Genomic DNA, 19,934 nt, shown 5'->3' on the forward strand with positions numbered 1-19,934 from the left:
TGAGTGAGGGAGGGCGAGACAGAGACAGGAGTGAGGGAGGGCGAGGGGCAGAGACAGGAGTGAGGGAGGGCGAGGGCGAGACAGGAGTGAGGGAGGGCGAGGGCGAGACAGGAGTGAGGGAGGGCGAGGGCGAGACAGAGTGAGGGAGGGCGAGACAGAGTGAGGGAGGGCGAGACAGAGACAGGAGCGAGGGAGGGCGAGACAGAGACCGAGACAGGAGCGAGGGAGGGCGAGACAGAGACAGGAGCGGGCGAGGGCGAGACAGGAGCGAGGGAGGCGAGGGGCGAGACAGAGACAGGAGCGAGGGAGGGCGAGACAGACAGGAGCGAGGAGGGCGAGACAGAGACAGGAGCGAGGGAGGGCGAGACAGAGACGGGAGCGAGGGAGGGCGAGACAGAGACAGGAGCGAGGGAGGGCGAGACAGAGACAGGAGCGAGGGAGGGCGAGACAGAGACAGGAGCGAGGGAGGGCGAGACAGAGACAGGAGCGAGGGAGGGCGAGGCAGAGAGCGAGGGAGGGCGAGACAGAGACAGGAGCGAGGGAGGGCGAGACAGACAGAGACAGGAGCGAGGGAGGGCGAGACAGAGACAGGAGCGGGCGAGGGCGAGACAGAGACAGGAGCGAGGGAGGGCGAGGGCGAGACAGAGACGGAGCGAGGAGCGAGGGAGGGCGAGACAGACAGGAGCGAGGGAGGGCGAGACAGAGACAGGAGCGAGGGAGGGCGAGACAGACAGGAGCGAGGGAGGGCGAGACAGAGACAGGAGCGAGGGAGAGGGCGAGACAGAGACAGGAGCGAGGGAGGGCGAGACAGAGACAGGAGCGAGGGAGGGCGAGACAGAGACAGGAGCGAGGGAGGGCGAGGCAGGAGCGAGGGAGGGCGAGGCAGGAGCGAGGGAGGGCGAGGGGAGCGAGGGAGGGCGAGGCAGGAGCGAGGGAGGGGCGAGGCAGGAGCGAGGGAGGGCGAGGCAGGAGCGAGGGAGGGCGAGGCAGGAGCGAGGGAGGGCGAGGCAGGAGCGAGGGAGGGCGAGGCAGGAGCGAGGGAGGGCGAGGCAGGAGCGAGGGAGGGCGAGGCAGGAGCGAGGGGAGGGGCGAGGCAGAGGGCGAGGGAGGGCGAGGCAGGAGCGAGGGGAGGGCGAGGCAGGAGCGAGGGAGGGCGAGGCAGGAGCGAGGGAGGGCGAGGCAGGAGCGAGGGAGGGCGAGGCAGGAGCGAGGGAGGGCGAGGCAGGAGCGAGGGAGGGCGAGGCAGGAGCGAGGGAGGGCGAGGCAGGAGCGAGGGAGGGCGAGGCAGGAGCGAGGGAGGCGAGGCGAGGGCGAGGGAGGGCGAGGCAGGAGCGAGGGAGGGCGAGGCAGGAGCGAGGGGAGGGCGAGGCAGGAGCGAGGGAGGGCGAGGCAGGAGCGAGGGAGGGCGAGGCAGGAGCGAGGGAGGGCGAGGCAGGAGCGAGGGAGGGCGAGGCAGGAGCGAGGGAGGGCGAGGCAGGAGCGAGGGAGGGCGAGGGCGAGGGAGGGCGAGGCAGGAGCGAGGGAGGGCGAGGCAGGAGCGAGGGAGGGCGAGAGAGAGACGAGGGAGGGAGGGCGAGAGAGAGACGAGGGAGGGAGGGCGAGAGAGAGACGAGGGAGGGAGGGCGAGAGAGAGACGAGGGAGGGAGGGCGAGAGAGAGAGACGAGGGAGGGAGGGGCGAGAGAGAGAGACGAGGGAGGGAGGGCGAGAGAGACGAGGGAGGGAGGGCGAGAGAGAGACGAGGGGAGGGAGGGCGAGAGAGAGACGAGGGAGGGAGGGCGAGAGAGACGAGGGAGGGAGGGCGAGAGAGAGACGAGGGAGGGCGGGCGAGAGAGAGACGAGGGAGGGAGGGCGAGAGAGAGACGAGGGAGGGAGGGCGAGAGAGAGACGAGGGAGGGAGGGCGAGAGAGAGACGAGGGAGGGAGGGCGAGAGAGAGACGAGGGAGGGAGGGCGAGAGGAGGGAGGGAGGGAGGGCGAGAGGAGGGAGGGCGAGAGGAGGGAGGGAGGGCGAGAGGAGGGAGGGCGAGAGGAGGGAGGGAGGGAGGGCGAGAGGAGGGAGGGCGAGAGGAGGGAGGGAGGGCGGGCGAGAGAGAGACAGGAGTGAGGAGGGCGAGAGAGAGACAGGAGTGAGGAGGGAGAGAGAGAGAGACAGGCGTGAGGAGGGAGAGAGAGAGACAGGAGTGAGGAGGGAGAGAGAGACAGGAGTGAGGAGGGAGAGAGAGACAGGAGTGAGGAGGGAGAGAGAGACAGGAGTGAGGAGGGAGAGAGAGACAGGAGTGAGGAGGGAGAGAGAGACAGGAGTGAGGAGGGAGAGAGAGACAGGAGTGAGGAGGGAGAGAGAGACAGGAGTGAGGAGGGAGAGAGAGACAGGAGAGAGAGAGAGAGACAGGAGTGAGGAGGGAGAGAGAGGAGTGAGGAGAGAGAGAGAGAGACAGGAGTGAGGAGGGAGAGAGAGAGACAGGAGTGAGGAGAGAGAGAGACAGGAGTGAGGAGGGAGAGAGAGACAGGAGTGAGGAGGGAGAGAGAGAGACCGGAGTGAGGAGGGAGAGAGAGAGAGAGAGAGAGAGAGGAGTGAGGAGGGAGAGAGAGGAGTGAGGAGGGAGAGAGAGGAGTGAGGAGGGAGAGAGAGACAGGAGTGAGGAGGGAGAGAGACAGGAGTGAGGAGGGAGAGAGAGACAGGAGTGAGGAGGGAGAGAGAGAGAGACAGGCGTGAGGAGGGAGAGAGAGAGACAGGAGTGAGGAGGGAGAGAGAGACAGGAGTGAGGAGGGAGAGAGAGGACAGGAGTGAGGAGGGAGAGAGAGACAGGAGTGAGGAGGGAGAGAGAGACGAGTGAGGAGGGAGAGAGAGACAGGAGTGAGGAGGGAGAGAGGAGGGAGAGAGAGAGAGAGAGACAGGATGTGAGGAGAGAGAGAGAGAGACAGGAGTGAGGAGGGAGAGAGAGGAGTGAGGAGGGAGAGAGAGAGAGACAGGAGTGAGGAGGGAGAGAGAGAGACAGGAGTGAGGAGGAGAGAGAGAGACAGGAGTGAGGAGGGAGAGAGAGACAGGAGTGAGGAGGGAGAGAGAGAGACAGGAGTGAGGAGGGAGAGAGAGAGAGGAGTGAGGAGGGAGAGAGAGAGGAGTGAGGAGGGAGAGAGGAGTGAGGAGGGAGAGAGAGACAGGAGTGAGGAGGGAGAGAGAGACAGGAGTGAGGAGGGAGAGAGAGACAGGAGTGAGGAGGGAGAGAGAGACAGGAGTGAGGAGGGAGAGCGAGAGAGACAGGCATGAGGAGGGAGAGAGAGAGACAGGAGTGAGGAGGGAGAGAGAGACAGGAGTGAGGAGGGAGAGAGACAGGAGTGAGGAGGGAGAGAGAGACAGGAGTGAGGAGGGAGAGAGAGACAGGAGTGAGGAGGGAGAGAGAGACAGGAGTGAGGAGGGAGAGAGAGACAGGAGTGAGGAGGGAGAGAGAGAGACAGGAGTGAGGAGGGAGAGAGAGAGACAGGAGTGAGGAGGGAGAGACAGGAGTGAGGAGGGAGAGAGAGAGACAGGAGTGAGGAGGGAGAGAGAGACAGGAGTGAGGAGGGAGAGAGAGAGAGACAGGAGTGAGGAGGGGGAGAGAGAGAGAGACAGGCGTGAGGAGGGAGAGAGAGAGACAGGAGTGAGGAGGGAGAGAGAGACAGGAGTGAGGAGGGAGCGAGAGAGACAGGAGTGAGGAGGGAGAGAGAGAGACAGGAGTGAGGAGGGAGAGAGAGAGAGACAGGAGTGAGGAGGGAGAGAGAGACAGGAGTGAGGAGGGAGAGAGAGACAGGAGTGAGGAGGGAGAGAGAGACAGGAGTGAGGAGGGAGAGAGAGAGACAGGAGTGAGGAGGGAGAGAGACAGGAGTGAGGAGGGAGAGAGAGACAGGAGTGAGGAGGGAGAGACAGGAGTGAGGAGGGAGCGAGAGAGACAGGAGTGAGGAGAGAGAGACAGGAGTGAGGAGGGAGAGAGAGAGACAGGAGTGAGGAGGGAGAGAGAGAGACAGGAGTGAGGAGGGAGAGAGAGAGACAGGAGTGAGGAGGGAGAGAGAGACAGGAGTGAGGAGGGATAGAGAGAGACAGGAGTGAGGAGGGGAGAGAGAGAGACAGGAGTGAGGAGGGAGAGGGAGCGAGAGACAGTGAGGAGGGAGAGGGAGCGAGAGACAGTGAGGAGGGAGAGGGAGCGAGAGACAGTGAGGAGGGAGAGAGAGACAGGAGTGAGGAGGGAGAGGGAGAGGGAGAGAGAGACAGGAGTGAGGGAGAGAGAGACAGGAGTGAGGAGAGAGAGACAGGAGTGAGGAGGGAGAGAGAGAGACAGGAGTGAGGAGGGAGAGAGAGACAGGAGTGAGGAGGGAGAGAGAGAGACAGGAGTGAGGAGGGAGAGAGAGACGAGTGAGGAGGGAGAGAGACGAGTGAGGAGGGAGAGAGACAGGAGTGAGGAGGGAGAGACAAGAGTGAGGAGGGAGAGACGAGTGAGGAGGGAGAGGGAGAGAGACAGGAGTGAGGGAGAGAGAGAGAGACAGGAGTGAGGAGGGAGAGAGACAGGAGTGAGGAGGGAGAGAGAGAGACAGGAGTGAGGAGGGAGAGAGAGACAGGAGGGAGAGACAGGAGTGAGGAGGGAGAGAGAGACAGGAGTGAGGAGGGAGAGACAGGAGTGAGGAGGGAGAGAGAGAGACAGGAGTGAGGAGGGAGACAGGAGTGAGGAGGGAGAGGGAGAGAGACAGGAGTGAGGGAGAGAGAGAGAGACAGGAGTGAGGAGGAGAGAGAGAGACAGGAGTGAGGAGGGAGAGAGACAGGAGTGAGGAGGGAGAGAGAGAGACAGGAGTGAGGAGGGAGAGAGAGACAGGAGGGAGAGACAGGAGTGAGGAGGGAGAGAGAGACAGGAGTGAGGAGGGAGAGACAGGAGTGAGGAGGGAGAGAGAGAGACAGGAGTGAGGAGGGAGACAGGAGTGAGGAGGGAGAGGGAGAGAGAGAGGAGTGAGGAGGGAGAGAGAGACAGGAGTGAGGAGGGAGAGAGAGAGACAGGAGTGGGAGGGAGAGAGAGACAGGAGTGGGGAGGGAGAGAGAGACAGGAGTGAGGAGGGAGAGAGAGAGAGGAGGGAGAGAGAGAGAGAGAGACAGGAGTGAGGAGAGAGAGAGAGAGACAGGAGTGAGGAGGGAGAGAGAGGAGTGAGGAGGGAGAGAGAGAGAGACAGGAGTGAGGAGGGAGAGAGAGGAGTGAGGAGGGAGAGAGAGAGAGACAGGAGTGAGGAGGGAGAGAGAGGAGTGAGGAGGGAGAGAGAGAGAGACAGGAGTGAGGAGGGAGAGAGAGAGACAGGAGTGAGGAGGGAGAGAGAGACAGGAGTGAGGAGGGAGAGAGAGAGACAGGAGTGAGGAGGGAGAGAGAGGAGTGAGGAGGGAGAGAGAGGAGTGAGGAGGGAGAGAGGAGTGAGGAGGGAGAGAGAGACAGGAGTGAGGAGGGAGAGAGAGACAGGAGTGAGGAGGGAGAGAGAGACAGGAGTGAGGAGGGAGAGAGAGACAGGAGTGAGGAGGGAGAGCGAGAGAGACAGGAGTGAGGAGGGAGAGCGAGAGAGACAGGCGTGAGGAGGGAGAGAGAGAGACAGGAGTGAGGAGGGAGAGAGAGACAGGAGTGAGGAGGGAGAGAGAGACAGGAGTGAGGAGGGAGAGAGAGACAGGAGTGAGGAGGGAGAGAGAGACAGGAGTGAGGAGGGAGAGAGAGAGACAGAGTGAGGAGGGAGAGAGAGACAGGAGTGAGGAGGAGAGACAGGAGTGAGGAGGGAGAGAGAGAGACAGGAGTGAGGAGGGAGAGAGAGACAGGAGTCAGGAGGGAGAGAGAGACAGGAGTGAGGAGGGAGAGAGAGAGAGACAGGAGTGAGGAGGGAGAGAGAGAGAGACAGGCGTGAGGAGGGAGAGAGAGAGACAGGAGTGAGGAGGGAGAGACAGGAGTGAGGAGGGAGAGAGAGAGACAGGAGTGAGGAGGGAGAGAGAGACAGGAGTGAGGAGGGAGAGAGAGACAGGAGTGAGGAGGGAGAGAGAGACAGGAGTGAGGAGGGAGAGAGAGAGAGACAGGCGTGAGGAGGGAGGAGAGAGAGACAGGAGTGAGGAGGGAGAGAGAGAGACAGGAGTGAGGAGGGGAGAGAGAGACAGGAGTGAGGAGGGAGCGAGAGAGACAGGAGTGAGGAGGAGAGAGAGAGACAGGAGTGAGGAGGGAGAGAGAGAGAGACAGGAGTGAGGAGGGAGAGAGAGACAGGAGTGAGGAGGGAGAGAGAGACAGGAGTGAGGAGGAGAGACAGGAGTGAGGAGGGAGAGAGAGAGACAGGAGTGAGGAGGGAGAGAGAGAGACAGGAGTGAGGAGGGAGAGAGACAGGAGTGAGGAGGGAGAGAGAGACAGGAGTGAGGAGGGAGAGACAGGAGTGAGGAGGGAGCGAGAGAGACAGGAGTGAGGAGAGAGAGACAGGAGTGAGGAGGGAGAGACAGGAGTGAGGAGGGAGCGAGAGAGACAGGAGGTGAGGAGAGAGAGACAGGAGTGAGGAGGGAGAGAGAGAGACAGGAGTGAGGAGGGAGAGAGAGAGACAGGAGTGAGGAGGGAGAGAGAGAGACAGGAGTGAGGAGGGAGAGGGAGCGAGAGACAGTGAGGAGGGAGAGGAGCGAGAGACAGGTGAGGAGGGAGAGGGAGAGAGAGACAGTGAGGAGGGAGAGAGAGACAGGAGTGAGGAGGGAGAGGAGAGGGAGAGAGAGACAGGAGTGAGGGGAGAGAGAGACAGGAGTGAGGAGAGAGAGACAGGAGTGAGGAGGGAGAGAGAGAGACAGGAGTGAGGAGGGAGAGAGAGAGACAGGAGTGAGGAGGGAGAGAGAGAGACAGGAGTGAGGAGGGAGAGAGAGAGACAGGAGTGAGGAGGGAGAGAGAGAGACAGGAGTGAGGAGGGAGAGAGAGACGAGTGAGGAGGGAGAGAGACAGGAGTGAGGAGGAGAGAGACAAGAGTGAGGGGAGGGAGAGACAGGAGTGAGGAGGGAGAGGGAGAGAGAGACAGGAGTGAGGGAGAGGAGAGAGAGACAGGAGTGAGGAGGAGAGAGAGAGACAGGAGTGAGGAGGGAGAGAGAGAGACAGGAGTGAGGAGGGAGAGAGAGAGACAGGAGTGAGGAGGGAGAGAGAGAGACAGGAGTGAGGAGGGAGAGAGAGAGAGACAGGAGTGAGGAGGGAGAGAGAGACGAGTGAGGAGGGAGAGAGACAGGAGTGAGGAGGGAGAGACAGGAGTGAGGAGGGAGAGACAGGAGTGAGGAGGGAGAGACAGGAGTGAGGAGGGAGAGAGAGACAGGAGTGAGGAGGGAGAGACAGGAGTGAGGAGGGAGAGAGAGAGACAGGAGTGAGGAGGGAGACAGGAGTGAGGAGGGAGAGGGAGAGAGAGAGGAGTGAGGAGGGAGAGAGAGACAGGAGTGAGGAGGGAGAGAGAGAGACAGGAGTGGGAGGGAGAGACAGGAGTGGGGAGGGAGAGAGAGACAGGAGTGAGGAGGGAGAGAGCGACAGGAGTGAGGAGGGAGAGAGGAGTGAGGAGGGAGAGCGACAGGAGTAGGGAGAGCGACAGGAGTGAGGAGAGAGAGAGACAGGAGTGAGGAGGGAGAGAGAGAGACAGGAGTGAGGAGGGAGAGGGAGCGAGAGACAGGAGTGAGGAGGGAGAGGGAGCGAGAGACAGGAGTGAGGAGGGAGAGGGAGCGAGAGACAGGAGTGAGGAGGGAGAGAGAGAGACAGGAGTGAGGAGGGAGAGAGAGAGACAGGAGTGAGGAGGGAGAGAGAGAGACAGGAGTGAGGAGGGAGAGAGAGAGACAGGAGTGAGGAGGGAGAGAGAGAGACAGAGACAGGAGTGAGGAGGGAGAGAGAGAGACAGGAGTGAGGAGGGAGAGAGAGAGACAGGAGTGAGGAGGGAGAGAGAGAGTGAGGAGGGAGAGGGAGAGAGAGAGACAGGAGTGAGGAGGGAGAGAGAGAGACAGGAGTGAGGAGGGAGAGAGAGAGACAGGAGTGAGGAGGGAGAGAGAGAGACAGGAGTGAGGAGGGAGAGAGAGAGACAGGAGTGAGGAGGGAGAGAGAGAGACAGGAGTGAGGAGGGAGAGAGAGAGACAGGAGTGAGGAGGGAGAGAGAGAGTGAGGAGGGAGAGAGAGACAGGAGTGAGGAGGGAGAGAGAGACGAGTGAGGAGGGAGAGAGACAGGAGTGAGGAGGGAGAGACAGGAGTGAGGAGGGAGAGACAGGAGTGAGGAGGGAGAGACAGGAGTGAGGAGGGAGAGAGACAGGAGTGAGGAGGGAGAGACAGGAGTGAGGAGGGAGAGAGAGACAGGAGTGGGAGGGAGAGAGAGACAGGAGTGGGGAGGGAGAGAGAGACAGGAGTGAGGAGGGAGAGAGCGACAGGAGTGAGGAGAGAGGAGTGAGGAGGGAGAGCGACAGGAGTGAGGAGGGAGGGAGAGACAGGAGTGAGGAGGGAGGGAGGGAGAGAGAGACGGGAGGGAGGGAGTCAACTAGTCCTGGGACTCCGTGAAGTAACTACTAACACTACTAACAATAACCAGCCCCAGGACAGTGACAGCGTAACACACAGAATTCGACCCAACACAATCGTCGCTAAGCAAAAGGAAAAATATCTGACATACTGGGCAGAAACAACAAAAACCCAAAGCAAACTCAATTGCTACTTGGCCCTAAACAGACAATACAACATAGCTGATTACCTGACCATGGTAAAGGACAGCAAACTGAGAAAAATCCTGACAATGTACAGACTTAGTGAACATAGCCTGGCGATCGAAAAAGGTAGACACAGACAGACCCGGCTACCAAGGGAGGACAGGATATGCTCTCACTGCAGTCAGGGAATGGTGGAGACAGAGATGCACTTCCTCACAGCTTGTAGAAAATAACAGGGCATAAGGGAGAATTTCTACCCAAAATTTACAAAAATATGCCCGGAATTCAGAAAATTGAATGACGACTAAAAACTCCCATACCTACGAGGGGGAAGAGAGAAGTTGCATAACACTGGCGGCACACTATGTTACAGCTTGCCATAAACAGAGGGACAACCACTAAAGATAAGATAAGAGTATATATAAATTATATGAAAGTATATTTATACACTCAGGGATATATCTGTTTATACACTGTATGGATAGATCTGTATTTTTGTGAACAAACATGAATGTTTTCCAATGCTTTGGCAACGTAAGATGTAACTTGTCATGCCAATAAAGCGATTTGAATTTGAAATTTGAGAGAGAGACAGGAGTGAGCGAGGGGAGGGCGAGAGAGGCGAGGGGGACAGGAGCGAGCGAGGGGAGGGCGAGGGGGACGGGAGCGAGCGAGGGGAGGGCGCGGGGGACGGGAGCGAGCGAGGGGAGGGCGCGGGGGGCTGGAGCGAGCGAGGGGAGGGCGCGGGGGACGGGAGCGAGCGAGGGGAGGGCGCGGGGACGGGAGCGAGCGAGGGGAGGGCGCGGGGGACGGGAGCGAGCGAGGGGAGGGCGCGGGGGACGGGAGCGAGCGAGGGGAGGGCGCGGGGGACGGGAGCGAGCGAGGGGAGGGCGCGGGGGACGGGAGCGAGCGAGGGGAGGGCCGCGGGGGACGGGAGCGAGCGAGGGGAGGGCCGCGGGGGACGGGAGCGAGCGAGAAGAGGGCCGCGGGGGAGCGAGGGGAGGGCGCGGGAGCGAGGGGAGGGCGCGGGAGCGAGGGGAGGGCGCGGGGGCGAGCGAGGGGAGGGCGCGGGGGCGCGAGGGCGGGCGAGCGAGGGGAGGGCGCGGGGGGCGAGCCAGGGGGGGGGGCGAGCGAGGGGAGGGCGCGGGGGGCGGGGGCGAGCCAGGGGAGGGCGCGGGGGACGGGGGCGAGCCAGGGGAGGGCGCGGGGGACGGGGGCGAGCCAGGGGAGGGCGAGGGGGACGGGAGCGGGCGAGGGGGACGGGAGCGAGCGAGGGCGACGGGAGTGAGCGAGGGGAGGGCGAGGGCGACGGGAGTGAGCGAGGGGAGGGGGAGGGCGACGGGAGTGAGCGAGGGGAGGGGGAGGGCGACGGGAGTGAGCGAGGGGAGGGGGAGGGCGACGGGAGTGAGCGAGGGGAGGGCGACGGGAGTGAGCGAGGGGACGGCGACGGGAGTGAGCGAGGGGACGGCGACGGGAGTGAGCGAGGGGAGGGCGACGGGAGTGAGCGAGGGGAGGGCGACGGGAGTGAGCGAGGGGAGGGGGACGGGAGTGAGCGAGGGGAGGGCGACGGGAGTGAGCGAGGGGAGGGCGACGGGAGTGAGCGAGGGGAGGGCGACGGGGAGGGCGACGGGAGTGAGCGAGGGGAGGGGGAGGGCGACAGGAGTGAGCGAGGGGAGGGGGAGGGCGACAGGAGTGAGCAAGGGGAGGGGGAGGGCGACACGAGTGAGCGAGGGGAGGGCGAGGGCGACAGGAGTGAGCGAGGGGAGGGCGAGAGGGACAGGAGTGAGTGAGGGGAGGGCGGCACGAAGATGCTCCGTACTGTGGGGCGGTGGGGAAGCTGCAGCCAGGGCACGAGGGGCGGAGAGGAGAGGACGCAACTGTCAACCGTGGCACCCAGCTCATGTTATGTGAAACCCCGGGCACTCAGCCCATTTACTGTTGGTTTACAGAACAGACTGACGGTATTGGAAATGCAATTCAAAGAAATACAATCCAACCTTATTTTGTGCGGCGCCCTTCATCACAACTAGACATTTATATAAATCGAAAGTTAGCAGCTTGCATGGTACTAAAATATACAACTGGAGCTGCCGACTTTTAATGATGTAAATCTGCATGTCTTTGTACAAAACTGGAGCCTTTAGTTTACATGGAACTATCAGCCACCTCACTGCTGGTATGTTGCCAGTTTATATAAATTAGATGACAAGTTTCATTCCTGCCGATGTAATTTGTTTCGATGTATCTCATTTTTAAAAATCTCCCTTGTTAAATATGATTATGATCAGCTTTGCTCTTTTAGATTACTCTATTTCTAATGTTGCCTTGATGTTGATGGCTCTGGAAACTGCTTGTCAGCCTGCTTGGAACATAAGAATTGCTAGACACAAACCGACCACGGTCCATTTCGTTCGCTTTCTACCATCCTGGTAGTCGCATAATGCAGTGATAATGGAGTTATTGACTAATCACAGCAATCAATAAGTTTATAACAGACACAGACATGAGGTGAGGAAAACCGCTTTGAAGGAAAGCTTTGGCAACCATAGGCCCAAAGTCACCCGTTTCTTCCAAGGCTGCTACACTTGCCACATGTCATATCTCAAATTATTCATACTGTGTCCTAAAATATTATTTTCTGAAAGTGGGTAGAGGAGAGAGGCAACAGAATAGTCTCCCAACTGCATATTAATGTCAAATTCAGATCATTGTTGGTCAACTTGGAGCAAATTTTGTCAATTTTTGAGGAGGCAATTGCATAGAATATCAGTGATGGGATGGTCCTTTTTTAAGTGGGTTGAAGTGATTCATCATGATCAGCTCAGTTTTGGCAGATCGTGGAGTGACAATAACAGCATTAGTGTTGCAAGTGTCATTGGCATAAAATGAAGTTTGACGATACTGATTTGTTTTTCTTAACACTAGTAAATTGCACATGGTGTTGGCCAGGGTCACTTGATGAAAATAAGTTTAATATACAAAAGGAGAGAGATTTTAGAAACTCACTCCACAGAGACACCTAGTGGCCAGAGGCGGAAACTATATTGTGACAGTTGACATAGCCAATAGATTGAGAAGGTTAACATAGCAGTTTACAGTTTGGACTGAAAAGCGTGACTAAAATCATAATGAGGCAATAAGGTTTGTGGACAGGAAGTACATGCCCAACACAAGATTTATATGTGATGGTTCCCAATCTCTAGTAGGCTGTCTGGAGGAGACTGAGCAAAAGCAAAAATTATTTTCCAGAGAGTAGAAAGCAATATCTGACACAAGTTCAACTTTTGTTGTTTATGCTCAATTCCTAATGCCTATATAACAACATTGACAGAAGCACAGGAATGAGTTTTCTGTCTCACGTTTTGATCGTGGTGTGGCATGGCTAATGAAAGGAGGAAATGATAGATAACTGATCAAATGGAATTAAGTTTGTGTGTTTCATCCACATGGCATTATATATTTTTAAAAACCTCACAAAGTATGGCATATACACCAGATTTTATGATGTGTTTGTTTTTTTTGGCGTTTTGAGATTTCACTAAAAGACTCCCAGAATAGCATGAGTGGAAGTCGAGATGGGGAACAGAATATTTTGTATAGTTTGTGTTTAGATCATTAAAGTGGCACTGTTCCCACACTAGATACAATTTTGAGTATAAAATATTTGAAATCAGATGACTTCTTTCTCAGTTTTCCTCTAGATAAACAAACCTACGCAAAGCATATCTCATTGTAGTCATGATAGCGAGTTACGGAAGCTCCAAGAAGTTAGAGCAGGCAAAACAGTGCAATTTAGTACTTAATTTTTTGAAAAATCATGACCTTTTTAAACCTATTTCAAACTGATTTAAGTCTGCCTTTCAAAGACAAGATGTCTATGAATCATAAATGTTCAATTTCATGACCCTCCCCCCAACTTATACACTTAAATAAAAATCCATTCATTGCATTATTAATTTTTTTTTCATGGGATGGGAAGGAGAACTGAGCGCCTGTGTCTGTGGACCTTCCTGTATTTTTGATGACGTTTTGTTTAATTTTCAGGTATATTTAAGCAAGTGAAAGACTATATCCGAGAATGTATTCACTGCAAGGAAAAGGTCGACCGAAACAAGTCGGTATCTGCCGATACACTGGAAATCCTGGAGCAGCTGGGAATAGATGCTCCGATGCTGGGGGATAGCAATGAAACTGATGAGGAGTTGAGTAATTCCGAGGGAAGATCCAGTGCCCCTCCAAGGCCTACAAAAAAGAAAACCGCCCCAAAGCAGGAATTGGTGTTTGTAAGTAATATTTTGTTCTCGCACAGATTGAACTGTGTACTCAAGGGGTTCCAGGGAGGTTCAACCATAATGTGGGTGTCCAACACTGATCTGTTAAAGTTTTATTTAGTTTAACTATCACAATGCAGATAGTCCACTTAAAGTTCAGGAAGTCTACAGGCAAAATAGCTCCCTACCAGCCTGGTACAAAGCAATATAATGGAATAAGTAACGATACACTGTTAATGTTAGGAAAAAGCGTGTTATGCCTGCTTTGATTAATTTGCAATGATAACCACAAAGAACCTAACCCAATTAATGGACTAATAATGGGAGCTGTAAAAATACCTTCGAGTAACAGTTAACAATTTATGTCGATTTTTTTTTTTTCCCCCCTCCACCAATTTCCCACCCTCTCCCCTTTACTCCTATTTTTGTGAAAACAGTGTTGCCCAGGGATATGATTTCATAGACATCCAAGTGGTTGTTTTTCATTTGTAAACCTGACCAGTAATGTTAGGGCAGCGTGCAGTGGGGGCAGGAAAATCACAACCAAGCCTGCCTCATCTTCACTTGTCAAGCTAAGGGGGGAAGGCTGAGAGTAGAGTTGCTCTCGATGTCATGTGTAGCAGAATCATAAACATAATCTCTTTGAATGTATTTACAATGTTGCTACACATAGCGAACAGAGCAGTTCTTCACCATGTTGCCCACACCTGTAGATTTCCAATGGGGTCACTGTCCAACAGTCAGGAGTGGGAACATTTTTTCCTTCCTTCCCATTTCCTAGTCTGGATAAAAGGCCCAAATGTAGCACACTATCGCTGTCCTGGATGAAATGAGCTATTTCTGCAAAGGCCAGGAATTTAATCTGGCACTTTCCTCATTCATATAACTCGGCACCCTACTACATGATACTGTTAATTAGCTAGCTTTATTTATGCAAGTTCAATCAATGACGGGAAAAAAATATGCTCACAAGTTCATTTATTCAAAGCATTAATATCTCAAATAATATAAAGCATTTACAACCAAGATAGTTTAACTGAGGAAGCAATGTCTTTCGAGTTACAATTCTTGAGCTCCTGTTACAAAAGCATTATCTTATATGTTAGCTGTTACAAATTTCTTATCTCAATGGCATGCTCAATATAACTTGATCATGCTTTGTTCATGTGCAATTTTGCATCTGTAAACTACAGAATACATGATCAATGGGTAATTTACAATATTCCTATTGATTGATGTACAGCAATAACTGGGTATTTTGTTTTTCCCATATTCTCAGCCCTTACACCTCTTCCCAATGTTGCCAGGCCATAACTTAATTAAGTCTTAATGAAGCTAGTGGTTTCTCTCGGGGTTCTGGAGCATGATAAGCACGCAGGTTTTATTGGTGATGCAAACTCTAGTATTTCAGCAGAGAAAGCAAATCCATGAAATTTTGTGCTTTGGTACTTCTACTGTTCCTTGTTTTACTGAAGTCAGCAGACTACATTTTAAACCTTTTTCACCCATATCTTCTAGCAATATGTTCAGTTGTTACATAGAATTTTACAGCACAGAAACAGGCCATTTGACCCAACATGTCTATGCCGGTATTTATGCTCCACACGAGCCTCCTCCCACCTTACTTCATCTAACCCTATCAGCACCTCCTTCATTTCCTATCTCCCTCATATACTTATCTAGCTTCCCTATAACTACATCTATGCTATTCACCTCAACCACTCCACATGGTAGCGAGCTCCACGTTCTCACCACACTTGGATTAAAGAAGTTTCTCCTGAATTCCTTATTGGATTTATTAGTGACTATCTTATATTTATGACCCCTAGTTTTGGACGTCCCCACAGGTGGAAGCATCTTCTCTATGTCTACCCTATCGAACCCATTCCTAATTTTAAAAACCACTAACAGAGCTAGATGGATGATGGTTGAAGTTGAAAATGGTATTTTGTGGTTCTTCAAGTAATTGATAAGTAGTCAGTTACTGATTGACTTTGTAAATTATTGTAACACATGAGTTTGAAATATATAAATAAATTGATTTATTCAGGTGGATAGCAAAGGCCTTGTGAAACAGGAATCTGAAAAGCACTGTCAAGTAGTGTTAGAGCAATTGAACCTTCAGAGACTATCCAATCAGTTCTGTGATGTCACACTCCTGATTGAGGGAGAGGAGTACAAAGCACATAAGTCCATTCTGGCAGCAAGCAGCGAATATTTTCGAGAGCTCTTCATTGAAAAGGGGGCAGTCTCCAGTCATGAAGCTGTTGTGGATCTTTCAGGTATGGAATAATCAAGTAATTATGTATGCGCCCATTATGGCTAGGAATTGTAGTGTTCATCCTCAGTAACGACATTAAGTGGTTTCACTTTTGCTAAGGAGTGAGGGTAAGCTTCACCCAATAGCATGAAGCAATGCACTAGGTTATAGAGGAGTTTTACTCTTGCTGAGTAGTATGTGCAAGCTTTGTCTGTATTACGGCAGAACTGACTTTCTCAATCAGTAGCAGGAGTACGAGACTACTATTCAAGCCTATTGGGCCACGTTCAATATTAACTATAGCATGATGGATTTAACGAGGCCAGTGGCACAATGTAATTGGGACATGTTCTTTCTTTTCTTTCGCTCTGACACTGCTCCCTCTTTTTTGACCTTTCTTGCTTATCTTCTCTTGAAGGCACTAACCCCCACATACCCCAGCTGCAGTACGATTTCACAGGTGCTGGTCATCCTCGTGTACTGCACCCAAATAGCCCCCCTAATGCCCCAGCTATTCATTTATAGACTGAACCATCCTCCGCCCATTTTGGTCACCTCTGGCTACCCGCCACCAAGTGGGAGATGATGGATTCCATTGTATACAATATAATTAGCTCCTTCTTTCTTACCATCTTGAATTGAATAAGGTTGTTTGGATAACTTGTTTATGTGCAATTTTTTTCCCTCGGGTGGATTTCTGCTCATTAATTTGTTGTCATCGGGTTTCTACATTTGGCTTTTAGTATACTGCAGTGAGCCTACATCAGTTTACCCCATAAGACCTGACAAAATCTGATGACCACGTTGATTTTAAAAATGAATGGAGATGGTTTGAGTTTCATATTTGCATTCCATTAATAAATGGTAATGATTATAGAAAGCAATGTGTGAAAGAAGAGTCTTTGATTACATGAATCTTCAATTAAATTATTCAGTTTAATTGCACAATTGCCGTAGTTAGCAGAAGTATTTGAGATTTGAATTATATCTTGCATTTTAGTTCTGTTTTACAATCTGCTCTGGCCATCTTGATGCGTGCACAATATATGGCCAAGAGGCCAGGCAACTTAATCCCAGACACCACCAGACCCAGGTGTATGTTGAAACAGCCACCAGGAAATGTGAAAGTGTATTCTAATTTTTCCCCTTTTTTCATGGTGAAGTTTTTGGTTCTTGGTCAGCAACTCCTACAATGACACAACTGAAATTGAGATTCTGCAAAGGGGGCAATCAAACTAGCATTTCATGTTGGTGCTCCAACACAGTAAGCTACCATACAGTTGGAATTGGTATATTTATAATTATTGTCAGTTTGAAAACAACATTTATGTAAAATACTGCACTTTTTTAAAAATTCCCTTCTAGGGTTTAATAAGACAAGTTTTCTTCCATTGTTGGAATTTGCCTACACATCTGTTTTGGCGTTTGATTTCTGTCACATGGCTGATGTTGCCACATTGGCACGGCATCTACTGATGTATGAAGTTCTGGAGATATGCGAACATGTACACAAGCAGCTGGAAGAAAGGAAAATTACAGTGTACCAAAAAGGAGATGTAAAAACTGTCAATTCCAGAGTCAACACCCCAGAAGTGGAGATGCCTATGGATGTTAATACTTTAGAACATCAGGAACCTGAAACTATTGAAAACACTAGTGAGGACTCCATAATCGTGCAACTTCAGGAGACCATACAGATTCCTGTACCTGCTGAAGCCCCTCCATCCAGTATGGAAGATGAGACCCTGAAAGAAGCAGTAACGGATGAAGCAGAAGAGGCACTGACAGTTGAAGAACTGACCGTTCAGCAAAGCCAAGGTACTCTAGACTGCCCTGTAGAAGGCAGTGATGATGAAAACAGCCAGGCTAATGAACAGACTGAACCTGTGGAGTCCAGTGGAAGTGTGCCAGATGTGGAAAGCACAGAGAGTAATGCCAAGGATGTGGCAAAAACTCCCAGCGCTGATGTACAGATGGACACACCCGCTGTTAACGGGAATGGGAATGAAAATCAAGTAAAAGAGGAGCCTGTAGACACTCTGAGTAGCAATGTGTCAGAGGTGCCAAAGCGAAAGCGTGGTCGGCCACCGAAATTACACGACAAACAGAAAGTTGTTGCTGTTGCCTCTTCTTCCAAGTGCCTTTTAGATGATACTTACAAAAGCAGATTACGCCAACGTACGCTGGCTGAAGGTGGATACATTCGGCTACACAAAGGTACCGAGAAGAAGCTGCGGGCCAGAAAAACCAACCTAAAATCTGCCACACAGCAGGTATGACATTTAACTGCAGTGCGTTTTGGAAAATGGACTGTGGATAATGATATGCAGATATATCCTAATCCAGTGCCATATTGGCCTGATATTTCTAGTCTATTACAGAAATTGCTTTGTCTGGTTTTCACCAGAATATTGAATAAAGCAATATATAGACCCTTATTACAAAGCAATAGGAAGTTATGGGAAGGGTTGGGGTTTATTTGGATTATAAACGGCACAAAATTGATTTAAGTTGGCTGCACCCTAAGATTATATTAGAACTTTGTAAATCTTGTAACCTAAACCATATTTCACCAATGTTGGTTTCAGGATAATATCTTTTGTTGCCTAGTTTGGCGGTTTTGGTTTATTTTTGCAAGCATCGTAGCTTTTTAAAATGAATTCTTAGGATGTGGGCGTCGCAGGCAATGCTGGCATTTATTGCCCTTCGTAATTGCCTCGAGAAAGTGGTGGTGGATCTTTTTCTTGAGCTGCTGCAGTCTCTTGTAGCGGTTTAATACAACTGAGTGGCTTGCTAAGCCACTTCAAGGGGCAATTAAGAGTAAACCGCATTGGTGTGGGACTGGAGTCACATGTAGGTCAGACCGTGTAAGGATGGCCGATTTCTTTCCCTGTTCTCAGACTACCATGGTAGGATTTGAACTTGCATTCTCTGGATTATTAGTCCAGTCACACATCCACTACACGACCTACCCCACTGTTAAAATAAAAACCAATGAGACATCACCTTAAAAAAAAAAAAAGTAAAAAGGATGGTTTTTCCACCAATGGTTCAGTGAACTATTCAGTGAGTAGCTGGGCCACACACACACCAGGGACATCCCACGTTGAACACCAGTCTGTGTTGAGTTTACTGATGGTGGCTGGGTGTTACAGTTGGCTTCACCTATCATGAGCTAGAGAAGAGAACTTGGTCCGGATTCTTGCTGTTGATCCAGCACCTGCTGCTGGAAGAGCACAGGTGAGGACACGATTGGGCTCTGGTGTGATGCGCACACTGTCTAAAACCTCGACAGTGGGTATTGGTAAGCTGTGAGATAAATAATAGCCATTTGGGTGAGGTACTGGAAATTGCCCGTGGAACTGGAACTGCAAAGACGTCAATGTCCTCCGAGGCGCAGGGGAAATAAAAAAATTAGAAACAACAAAAATAACAGTTTTTTAGTGAGGTAGTAATTGTAACCCCCCCTTAACAAAAACAGAGGTCAGTGTCTAAAATGTGTATTCAGGGAATGATTGAAAGGGCGGAGGAAAGCTTGTGATCTGGCCTATTTATTTCTCAACACTTTTTACCTTTAGTTTGTTTGAAATCTGATCTGTATTTTAATGAGCTCTTCAGTCTTTCACTAGGTTGAGTGGTTTCAAAAATCGGCTCTGTTAAGAGATTACTAAAAGGGTCTGCACTGTGAGCTTTAAAAGACCCAGTGAGATTTTTGTTGTTCAAAGGCAGTGAAACCACTGAGGCACTAAGCAGCTTTTGGATAGTTTCTGTGGAATTTTACATGCAGCTGGGGCACTTTAAAATAATATCTGTAATCTCATTCCTTTGAACAAGTGAAATAATTAACGTCAAAGAACTTGTGGAATGGAAACTTTTGTTTAACAGCAAAAATAGAGCATCCTTTACATCTAACCTTCAGTATAGATTGATTTTGGGGATTTATTTTAAAACTGTCATTGTCAATTGAGTTGGAATAAATATGTAAAATAGAGTGAAGTCAGATTAATTCAGTGGTAACACTCTTCCCACTGAGTCAGAGGCTTGTAGGTTGAAGCCTCACTCCAGGACTTGAGTACATAATCTAGGCTGACATTTCAATAGTGCCGAAGGGGTGCTGTCTTTCAGGTGACATTAAACCAAGATCCCACTTGCCTGTTGATGTCTAAAAGATCCCATGGCACTATTTGAAGAAGAGCAGAGAGTTCTCCTGGTGTCTTGGCCAAGATTAAAGAGAACTAGAATAAAAACAGATTAGCTCATCTTTTATTTCACTCCTGTTTGTGGGACCTTGCTGTGCATAAATTGATTGCCATTTTTTCTAACGAAACCGTGACTACAATTCAAAAGTAATCCATTTTCTGTGCAGTGTAGTCACTATCGTTATGTAGAATAGCTCTGGAACCACTTTGTGCACAGCAAGGTCACCAATGAGATGAATGACCAGTTAATCTCTTTTGGTGATGTTGGTTGAGGGATTAACGTTGACCAGAACACGGTTAGGGTTAGTGGAATAGTGTCCTGGGATCTTTCAGGTCCACCGGAACAGGCAGATGGCACCTCTGACAATGCAGCACTGAAGAATCAGCTTAGACGATGTGCTCATCCTGGTGTAGACTTGACCTTGCAGCCTTTTGCCACTGACCCAAACTGACACTTAGATTATAAGGTTGAGCCTTTTGAGGGTAGGAGAGAACATAAGGGAACATAAGAAATAGGAGCAGGAGTAGGCCAATCGGCCC

At 51.8% G+C, this 19,934-nt stretch overlaps 1 protein-coding gene across 1 annotated transcript in view; it reads left to right on the forward strand.

Annotated features, from left to right (window-relative positions):
• Positions 1 to 19,934, forward strand: part of zbtb11 (zinc finger and BTB domain containing 11) — a 46,017-nt gene that overhangs the window by 3,550 nt on the left and 22,533 nt on the right. Inside the window, exons 2-4 of the mRNA XM_086006936.1 lie at positions 12,709 to 12,947; positions 14,986 to 15,217; positions 16,561 to 17,468. Coding sequence (XP_085863062.1) covers positions 12,709 to 12,947; positions 14,986 to 15,217; positions 16,561 to 17,468 — 1,379 coding nt within the window. The remainder of the gene's footprint in view (positions 1 to 12,708; positions 12,948 to 14,985; positions 15,218 to 16,560; positions 17,469 to 19,934) is intronic.

This window comes from Somniosus microcephalus, chromosome 14 (assembly GCF_052327205.1).
Source record: "Somniosus microcephalus isolate GS21.2 chromosome 14, FLI_Smic_1.0, whole genome shotgun sequence".
Taxonomy (NCBI): domain Eukaryota; kingdom Metazoa; phylum Chordata; class Chondrichthyes; order Squaliformes; family Somniosidae; genus Somniosus; species Somniosus microcephalus.